The sequence below is a fragment of the Pimephales promelas genome, chromosome 24 (assembly GCF_988280905.1).
Source record: "Pimephales promelas chromosome 24, fPimPro1.hap1.1, whole genome shotgun sequence".
NCBI lineage: Eukaryota > Metazoa > Chordata > Actinopteri > Cypriniformes > Leuciscidae > Pimephales > Pimephales promelas.
Window position 1 is genome coordinate 1,782,011 of NC_142792.1, and position 10,858 is coordinate 1,792,868.

Below are 10,858 nucleotides of genomic sequence, written 5' to 3' on the forward strand. Positions count from 1 at the left end.
CTAGCTTTCAGTTGAAAACAAATTTCCCTGAGTTCCAGCTAAATTATCTCGAAATCTCCCTGAAACACAAACAGAGACACCAAACAAACACCTATAGACTCGATGGACATGATGACGTCTGTTTAGAAGATAACAGCATGTTATCTCACCTGGACACAAAAAATGTTATTTTTCCACATAACTAATTTTCTTATTATCTGATGATGAATACATTAGTGACTTTGGTTGGGTTCCAAAAAACAGAAAGTCTGTTCGGTACGTATTCTTCAGGGAGACAAACCTTGGCCTGGCCAAATGGAGCCTATTCCAAACCTTGATGAATTTCATACGTAAATTATCTGGCAGAGATATAATAAAAGGAGGCGAGAAAGAATTGAAGTTTAGAAACAGACAAGACCTCAAACCTTTAAAAGAAAACCAATGCAGTAAGCAGCATAATAGTGTGCCATAGATAGATCCATAATTCCTAATTTTGTACATATTGGGATTTTTGGGGGGAATTTTATTGAGAAAAGTTCCTGTAAGTCCCAAATTTATGTGAATTATGGCAAACAGACCTGTTTGACTTGTTTGAAAGTTGATCATTCACTAAATAAGATTCACTGGAACTCATTGATATCACTCTTAATACAGTTGTTTTGATAATTCATAAAACATGATTAAAGACTTTACAATCATGATTCTACTTATGAAGACACTCAAATGACTGTTATAATTTTTTTTTTTTTTTTACATTTTTCCCCATAGGTGGTATTGCCCCATGGGTGGCATTTCCATTTTACGTGTTAAATAAATAGTGCTTCAGTGCACGTAAATGTAAATTGCAGGGTGTTTGAATAAAGACACATTACGGATGTTAATATTTGTGATATTAATATTTGACTAAGGCTTCATGTTTATTTACAAATTTCCCAAAAATAATGAAAGCAAGCCTTGTGATATAAAGTTATTCTCTACTAACACGTGCAGGACTTAGGCGGATGAGATCTCCTCAGCTTTTTTGTTTAAAATGTTGCCTTTCTTTATTAAACTTACCAACATTCAAGTGTTGATTAAAAAAAAAGAATGCATGAAGCTAATAATATGTTTTTAAATTAAAGTAGTTAAAGGTAATTTTCAAGTATAAAAAATAACATTTGAACATTAGAGGTCTACTACTAGTGTTAAAATAGTAAACTATAAGTAACTATAAGTAAACTTGTAGTATAAAACTACTAAACTAGTAGTTTACTGAGAGTACACTTCATTAACAAAACATTTGCTACAAGTATTGAAATAGTAAACTACTACCCAAGTTCACTTGCAATACAAATGAGAAACGTAATTATGAACTAACATTACTTAAGTACTTTATAAAATTAACTTGAAGTACACTTCTTTTTCGTGATTGTGAAACAGTACATAATCAATAATCTTGTTATATATAGTGTTATCAGATTAAGTTTGCCCGTCCCAAAATTATGGGATGATTTAAAGGTGCAATGTGTAACAAAGTTGAGTATCTATTAACAGAAATGCAATATGACATCCATAACTATGTTTTCAGTGGTGTATAGAGAACTAACTTAATTAACCGTAATGTTTTTATTACCTTAGAATGAGACATTAATAGCTCCATAACCGCGGGAATCCCCTTCTATGAAGGTCGCCATGTTGTGACGTCATATTCCTACCGTAGCCGAACGCGAACACACAGTGCTACAGAACGCGTTTCATCACTACCTTGAAAGAGAATTAGCGGAAAGCTGGAAGCTAGCCTTACACTCCGTGAGTAGTGACTTTTCCCTTGTGAGTGGTGTAAAATATGTAGTTGGGATTGTTTCATGTAGTTCTCCCTCGCTGTGTTATGGGTTTGTTATGTTGGGGATAGATGTGCTGTTACGTTCGTGAGACAGCTGATGATTAGTATTCATGTCATTGACCGTAAAACAGTACGTTACAGGAATCACTAACCCGTCGATAGAGACTTTTACTAAAGTCTTTTATCACTAAAGTCGATCGCGAAGATTTTTCAAAATCAGAGAAAAAAAGCCTATTGTGTGTAGTAAATAGTATCTATGGCAGGGGTCTCAAACTCAAATGAACTGGGGGCCGCTGGAAATAGAGTCTGGGTCAGGCTGGGCCGCATCAAGTATTCCAAAAAATTAAAAAAATGTATTTAAGTATTCCAAAAATGGAGCACAACTGATCCAATCTTCTCAATCTTTATTATTAACGTTTCTTCTGAACTGTTCCTCTGAATTTGAACATTCCTTTCTGTACTTGATTGGTTCTTCATGAGCTGTCCTTCTGACAGTTCAAGTTAATTTTACAAACTTTCTTTGTCTTTTTCTTATACACAACATCTTTGTTGTGATGATAGTCATATTTGCTTTTTATTTTCTTTATACAACACTATTATATTGTTGTTGTTTTTTTTCCAAAAGGCACATTTCCTTTTATTATACTTAGAAAAACAATTACTGCTTTTGAAATACAAATAATTCTTTCTACACATGTATAGTGTCTCAGGCAAATTACTGACTTTCATATCAAAGCAAACCTTCTTATCAACCATTACATGAACTAGTTCAAGGTTCAATTCACAAATTTTAAAATGAACTAGTTCTTTTTTTTCCCATATGTTGCTGCGAGCTTCTTTTTTTATTATTAGGCTATTATTATTGCCACAACCCATACACAACCACAGATAACAATCATTTTATCGACGGGCAAAGTTTGCACAGACATGTAAGATTTTCCCATCCTCACCAACCTCATAAAAGCCTTTTAAATGATCTTACGACGGCTCCTCGGTTCACAACCATTTGAATGAACGAGTTCACTGTAACGTTCATCAGGCAGTAATACAGTAGGCTACGTTCAGTTCACGTTCGCCCAAAATATGAACGAGTTCATTAACTATCGTTCATTGAACGCGTTCAGACACAACACATATTACAAGCTCAAAATGATTATTCTCACATTGTTTTAGAGCAGGGATATCAAACACGCCGCTCGCGAGCTATCAGTAGCTGTGGGCTGATTTGGTGGTGGTAGCTCGCCTGTTCACATATCGCGCTCACATATTTTGCACGCTCAAGTACGTTTCAAATGTAGGCGCGCATCAAGCGCCGAGCGCGCTCATAATTGAAGCGACGCGCTCATTTTTTCCAGGCGCAGTATATTTGTACTTCGTGGTTGTCTATGACAACTATTGACAACAAACCCACGCTAAGCTGTCACGAGACTATATATGGTAGCCCATAAGGGATAAAAATAATAATAATTTAAAAAAACGCGGCAAACGCAACGGCGGGCCGCACTAACATTAAACTTTAATATCAAGTAGGGGGCCACAAAATATGGCCGCGAGTTTGAGACCTCTGATCTATGGGATGCGGAGATGACATGATTGTTACAGCGCGCGCAGTTCCGACCTTTGGACTCATGCGATGCGGACGCGTCCCAGCTCAGCCACAGTAACAGCTCATATTAGCCAGCTAAACTATTACTACCCTGTTAGAAAAAATATATAGCTGCTCCCTCGCTGTATTATGGGGTTGGTACAGTATGTGGGGATAAATGTGCTGCTGGTTACGTTTGTGAGACAATCAGCTGATTAATATTATTTTATTAAATTATATATTAAAACCCTTGATCCTCACCTGACTATGGCTTTGTAAACAGTATTCATGATGTGGTTTATAATGGACTGTGGTACAGAAACAGTGACAATGTTACACACTCTTGGCTTACTTTGGCTATTCTCTGCTGTCTCAGCCGACGAGATGTTTGTCCCGTTTTAGCAACCGTAGCTTCTTCGAAAGGGAGGGGTGAGCAGTGGGCTGAGCCCTTTGTGCAAACCTGGTGCAAACTCGCAACCGAACCACTAGATGTAGCTAAAAATCACACATTGCTCCTTTAAATAATTCTGGCATTTCCTTCCTTCAGCACAAGCAAGCGATCTGCTCAACAGGTAAGACGGATCTTTTCTTTCTCTGTTTTATGATCAGTTTTTATTACTTAGCCTAAATTATACTAGACTGTTTGAATCTGATAGCATTGCCTGTCATTGCTTGTTTGGTCAATTATGAATTTCCTGCTCTGTTTTGGTATGTCAAATAAGAAGTTTTTATCCTTTGTATTAATAACAGAGAATCATAATGAATAAGCCATTATTGAGACATTTTTGATTTCTTGCATTCTCTCATATTTTTTGGTTTTCAGTCAAACAGACCAAACAACAAACATTTTTCGTCACACTGCATGAATACGATTCAGACCATTCAATAAAATACTGTGCATGACCATGATACTTCTACCTGTCCTGCTTCTTCTCTGGGGTGAGAATTATGGTATTTATATGGAAAAAAAAAATCTCTTACAAACATGTTTATGCATGTTGAAAATATAGTACTACATTAAGTATTCTTATTATTTTATTAAGAAATTATAGATATTTGTAATTTTACAAGGTGAGCACTATAATCTATAATTTCCATTTATTAAAGTTTCACTTGTAAATATTTTTGAAAAATATGAATTCTCTTCAATATGTCAAATATTTAAATATTTAACTTAAGACTGAATATCTGTCCTCAGGCGTTCCCCTTTCAACGGCTACGGGCCGACTGAGACGATTCTACTCGATCGATACAAAAATGCTTATAAATGAAGCACGAAATATTTGCAGAAGTAACTACACTGACCTCGTCACAATCTATGGTGAAGAAGAGAATAATGAGTTAATTGGTATTCTCAAAAATAATACGAATAGTGTGAGTGGTTGGATTGGTGCCAGCAGCTGTAAATGGTCCAACGGTGAGCTTGTCACATTCACCAATTACAGCGCAACTTTTAACAAGGAAAAATGCTGTGGTGTCATAAACACTAATGGAAGATGGGACTGTATCAATTGTACTTCAACAAAAAAGTACTTCATGTGTTATGATCAAGGTAATGATCCCTGAGCTGTTTATATCCTATAAATATCTAAATGCCACACGTGAGTTAAATTATTGTCTGTATTCATTCAGGTCTTGGGGAACAATCATACAATTACAGTTTAATCCATGAAAACAGAAGCTGGTTTGAGGCTCAGATGTACTGTAGAAAGAATCACACTGATCTAGTCACTATCAGAGATGAAGAGGAAAATGATCGAGTGAAGGAAGCAAGGAATGGGAGTGACTCTTTCTGGATCGGCCTCCAGTACAATAACAGCCTTGATTGGTTTGATGGTGGATATTCAGATTACAAACAGAATAGTTCATCTCAAGGATGCTTTACATTTCTCTCAAGCAAGAACAATACACACGGAGGACATTGGTTCAAAATTAACATTGGTATTTATTCTGCTCTGTGCTACAGTAAGTTAACACAATATTTTATGCTTTAAAATTAAAGTGTATATATGAAACAAAACATGCAACTAATTTTTTTATATATATAATTACTTCCTTCAGAAAGCTTCATTCATGTCAGTGAGAAGAATATGTCCTGGGAGGACGCTCGGCATTACTGCGACTGCAACTTCTCTGGACTCCTGCGCATCGAGTCTGAGAACGATCAGATAGAAACGGAGCGAGAGCTAAAAAGAAGGAATATTTCCGGGCCAGTTTGGGTGGGACTCAAAGAGATTCGCCTCTGGTTGTTGACCAGTGGACTTCAAGTGGTAAACTGGAGTAACTGGAAGGAAGGAAGTCAACCAGAAAATGAGCACTGCGGTGCCATAGAGAAGGTGGACGGTCAATACAAATGGAGTGATACAAACTGTACAATGAAATATAGAGTTTTATGTGAGATGAAGTAATATAGGCCCTTTCAGTTTATCATGCAGTTTTTGATTCTCTGTCTCCTAAACAAGAGGAAAAATGCAGATGTGTTCAACAATAAACTGCTCTATCTTTATGTCTTGTATAACAAAGCTCTCTAAACTAACCACAAGTTGCTACTTAATGTTATCCAGCTTAGCCTTAATGGTTTTCATGTTTATCTCATTTATTTTACCTTTGTAAACCTTTATGTCTCAAATGAAAAATTAAAAGTTGTTCATGAATGCATATTATATCATTGAATACATTTATTGATAATATTGTGTTGATAGGTATTTGTACTCTGCAAATCTATAAGTAAACAGAGACACACAGACAGTTCATAAGTGTAATGAGTGTGTTATCCTAAAATATTGACCTGCCTAAAAAAATAAACAATGAAAAAATTCTAGAAATTACATTGACTTTTTCCTTTATTTTCTTTAATGCCAGCCTTTATCCTTTATAGGAGACCAATTATGCATCTTTATTACAATATGTAATATAAGTCTCAGGATGTGTCTGTGAATTTCAGCTCAAAATACCTCACAGATCATATAGTCCAGTCATTTGATTAAAAAAGGTTGAACAAATTGCAACAGAAGCAAACTCAACTGATTTTGTATCCTCAATATGTCTTGAGTAAGAAAAAAAGCCTTGAAGAATCTCATTAGGAGAAAGTTTAGAAAAAGACCCAAATATCCCATTCATTCGCATATTCATTCTTTTTTGTGAAAAGGGTAAAAAATTTAACCTTTAGATATCATCATGAAAATCTCTGAGTTGATTACTTACATCAAGACAAATAAAAAACGTATTACAAGTTTTTCGAAATTGTTTGTTAACATGGACAAACGGTGCATGATATAATTACGTATTAGCTAATTTGAATAATTTCCCTAACAGATCTAAACATTGGGTATAGCAGGTGAAAATGTTTTTTTTTTTTTTTTTTAAATCTTGTTGACGTATAAAAGACTTAATGTTAAGATCTGAATGGAACCCATTTATGCTACCCATGAACATTAATACAGGAAGAAGAAACAATGCAACCTTTATTAATTATTATTGCAGGGATGGGGTTTGGGCATGGAGTGCATTGTGTACGTAACTCGATTTTTTGATCCAGACACTTTTTATTTCACCTACCTTTTGTCTTCTGCATTCTCCCATGTCTCCTGTTCTTCCCTCAGACTCATTCCCCACCAGAAACAGTCCCACTGACCCAGCCCCACTGACCCAGCCCCATGACCCAGCCCCATGACCCAGCCCCAAACCCCATCTCTGCCATAATAATTAATAAAGGCTGGTTTCTAAAGTACTTCTTCCTGCATTAATGAAACATAATGATAGCACGCTCTGTGTTATAAAGTTATTCTCTAGTTAACACGTGCAGGACTTCGGCGGATGAGATGAAATGTTGCCTTTCATTATTAAACTTACCAACATTCAAGTGTTGATTTAAAAAAATGCATGAAGCTAATAAAATGTTTTTAAATTAAAGTAGTTAAAGGTATTTTTCAAGTATAAAAAATAACATTTGAACATTAGAGGTCTACTGCTAGTGTAAAAATAGTAAACTATAAGTAACTATAAGTAAACTTGTAGTATAAAACTACTAAACTAGTAGTTTACTGAGAGTACACTTCATTAACAAAACATTTGCTACAAGTATTGAAATAGTAAACTACTACCCATAAGTTCACTTGCAATACAAATGAGAAACATAATTATGAACTAGTTGTGCACTTAAAATACTACTGTTACACTTAAAGTGCACTTAAACATACTTTTTTATACTAAAAAAGTACTCTTACTAGTTTACTACTAGTACTAGTATACTTACATAATGTATACTTAAAAATATACTTGAACATTACTTAAGTACTTAATAAAATTAACTTGAAGTACACTTCTTTTTCGTGATTGTGAAACAGCATATAATCAATAATCTTGTTAGATAGTGTTATCAGATTACGCTTGCCCGTCCCAAAATTATGGGATGATTTAAATAATTCTGGCATTTCCTTCCTTCAGCACAAGCAAGCGATCTGCTGAACAGGTAAGACGGATCTTTTCTTTCTCTGTTTTATGATCAGTTTTTATTACTTAGCCTAAATTATACTAACATAGACTGTTTGTTGGCCTATAAGCAAATCTGGTTGCATTTACTGTCATTGCTTGTTTGTTGATGCGATACGCATTTAGATATGAATTATGAATGTATTGCACTGTTTGGGTGTGTCAAACTAAAAGTTTTTATCCTTTGTATTAATAACAGAGAATCATAATGAATAAGTAATTATTGAGACATTTTTGATTTCTTGCATTCTCTCATATTTTTCTGTTTTTTATTTCCTCCAATCCACTATCAGTCAAACTCCTCATTGAATCAACAGACCAAACAACAAACATTTTTCATCACACTGCATGAATACGATTGAGACCATTCAATAAAATATAATAAAACTAACTGCGCATGACAATGATACTTCTACCTGTCCTGCTTCTTCTCTGGGGTGAGTATTTAATCCAGTCTTTATATGGAGAAAAAAAAAAGTTTCTCTCACAAAACATGTTTATGCATGTTGAAAATATAGTACTACATTTAGTATTCTTATTATTATTTTATTAAGAAATTATAGATATTTTTAATTTTACAAGGTGAGCACTATAATCTATAATTTCCATTTATTAAAGTTTCACTTGTAAATATTTTTGAAAGATATGAATGCTCTTCAATATGTAAAATATTTAAATATTTAACTTAAGACTGAATATCTGTCCTCAGGCGTTCCCCTTTCAACGGCTACGGGCCGACTGAGACGATTCTACTCGATCAATACAAAAATGCTTATAAATGAAGCACGAAATGTTTGCAGAAGTAACTACACTGACCTCGTCACAATATATGATGAAGAAGAGAATAATGAGTTGATTGGTATTCTCAAAAATAATACGAATAGTGTGAGTGGTTGGATTGGTGCCAGCAGCTGTAAATGGTCAAACGGTGAGCTTGTCACATTCACCAATTACAGGGAAACTTTTAACGAGGAAAAATGCTGTGGTGTCATAAACACTGATGGAAGATGGGACTGTATCAATTGTACTTCAACAAAAAAGTACTTCATGTGTTATGATCAAGGTAATGATCCCTGAGCTGTTTATATCCTATAAATATCTAAATGCCACACGTGAGTAAAATTACTGTCTGTATTCATTCAGGTCTTGGGGAACAATCATACAATTACAGTTTAATCCGTGAAAACAGAAGCTGGTTTGAGGCTCAGATGTACTGTAGAAAGAATCACACTGATCTAGTCACTATCAGAGATGAAGAGGAAAATGATCGAGTGAAGGAAGCAAGGAATGGGAGTGACTCTTTCTGGATCGGCCTCCAGTACAATAACAGCCTTGATTGGTTTGATGGTGGATATTCAGATTACAAACAGAATAGTTCATCTCAAGGATGCTTTACATTTCTCTCAAGCCATAAGAACAATACACACGGAGGATATTGGTCCAAAGCTAACATTGGTTCTTATTCTGCTCTGTGCTACAGTAAGTTAACACAATATTTTATGCTTTAAAATTCAAGTGTATATATGAAAGAAAACATGCAACTATTTTTTTTTTTTTTATATAATTACTTCCTTCAGAAAGCTTCATTCATGTCAGTGAGAAGAATATGTCCTGGGAGGACGCTCGGCATTACTGCGACTGCAACTTCTCTGGACTCCTGCGCATCGAGTCTGAGAACGATCAGATAGAAACGGAGCGAGAGCTAAAAAGAAGGAATATCACCGGGCCAGTTTGGGTGGGACTCAAAGAGATTCGCCTCTGGACGTGGACCAACAGGCTTCATGTGGTAAACTGGAGTAACTGGAAGGAAGGAAGTCAACCAGAAAATGAGCACTGCGGTGCCATAGAGAAGGTGGACGGTCAATACAAATGGAGTGATACAAACTGTACAATGAAATATAGAGTTTTATGTGAGATGAAGCAGGGGCAAAGCGATCATTTCAAAAGTGGGGGGGCCAGAATGTCAAGCATTATACCAGGTGTTTTTTCTTCTGCAGAATTTACAGGTTTTTGCTTAATTGGCTTAATATACTATTATGTTTAAAACAATAAAACAGAAAGAAAGAAATGCAGATGCATGTTCTGTACTTTATATTGCACATCGTATTGTATATTGGGGTGGTGGTCTATATGGGGGGGTGGTGGTATATATATATATATATATATTATAGGTGGTGGTATATATGGGGGGGGGGGTATATATATTATAGGTGGTGGTATATATGGGCGGGGGGGGGGGGGGGGGGGTATATGGGGTGGTGGTGGCGGCGCAGTGGATAAAAAATTGTGTTGATAGGCATTTGTACTCTGCAAATCTGTAAGCAGAGACACACAGACAGTTCATAAATGTAATGAGTGTGTTATCCTAAAATATTGACCTGTCTAAAAAAATAAACAATGAAAAAATTCTAGGAACTACATTGACCTTTTCCTTTATTTCTTTCAATGCCAGCCTTTATCCTTTATAGGAGACCAATTATGCATCTTTATCACAATATGTAATTTAAGTCTCAGGATGTGTCTGTGAAGTTTCAGCTCAAAATACCTCACAGATCATATATTATACCATGTTGTAAATGCCAATTTTTGAGTTGAAAGAAAAACTATAGTTTTCATTTGCAGAATATAAAGTCTTGCACGTTTTAGCAGAAAATAATTGTTCTTATACTTTATATCTCAGCCTGCTTTCATTCACTTTTGGAAATATTTGCATAAACTTGCTGCTTTAGTCAGATATGAATAACATCTGTAATGTTTCCTTATTCAAATATCCAGTCCTGCAATATTTCATTCTGATGTCTCACGTCCACAGAAGCACTAATTATTTTACACATTTTTAACATTTAAAAAATTAATATTAAGGAGAAAGGAGTCATATTTTTGGTTGGCACCTAGCCAGCAATGAAATGGGACTTCTTTTGTATGAGATGATGTCACGACACATCGTGATAGAGATGATGATCAAAACCAAACAGCTGTTT

At 35.2% G+C, this 10,858-nt stretch overlaps 2 protein-coding genes across 2 annotated transcripts; both read left to right on the forward strand.

The window, feature by feature from the left end:
* Positions 1 to 3,932: 3,932 nt before the first annotated feature.
* Positions 3,933 to 6,049, forward strand: LOC120470980 (macrophage mannose receptor 1). The gene is made up of 5 exons (XM_089126729.1): positions 3,933 to 3,958; positions 4,210 to 4,325; positions 4,585 to 4,938; positions 5,019 to 5,351; positions 5,448 to 6,049. Exons 2-5 carry the CDS (start codon positions 4,286 to 4,288, stop codon positions 5,792 to 5,794), a joined length of 1,074 nt encoding a protein of 357 aa, XP_088982855.1. The 5' UTR covers positions 3,933 to 3,958; positions 4,210 to 4,285; the 3' UTR covers positions 5,795 to 6,049.
* A 2,095-nt stretch (positions 6,050 to 8,144) lies between these two features.
* On the forward strand, positions 8,145 to 10,003 carry LOC120470965 (macrophage mannose receptor 1). Its single transcript, XM_039660713.2, has 4 exons — positions 8,145 to 8,314; positions 8,587 to 8,940; positions 9,021 to 9,356; positions 9,455 to 10,003. The coding sequence occupies exons 1-4, from the start codon at positions 8,275 to 8,277 to the stop codon at positions 9,919 to 9,921; spliced, it is 1,197 nt and encodes a 398-aa protein (XP_039516647.2). The 5' UTR covers positions 8,145 to 8,274; the 3' UTR covers positions 9,922 to 10,003.
* Positions 10,004 to 10,858: the final 855 nt, after the last annotated feature.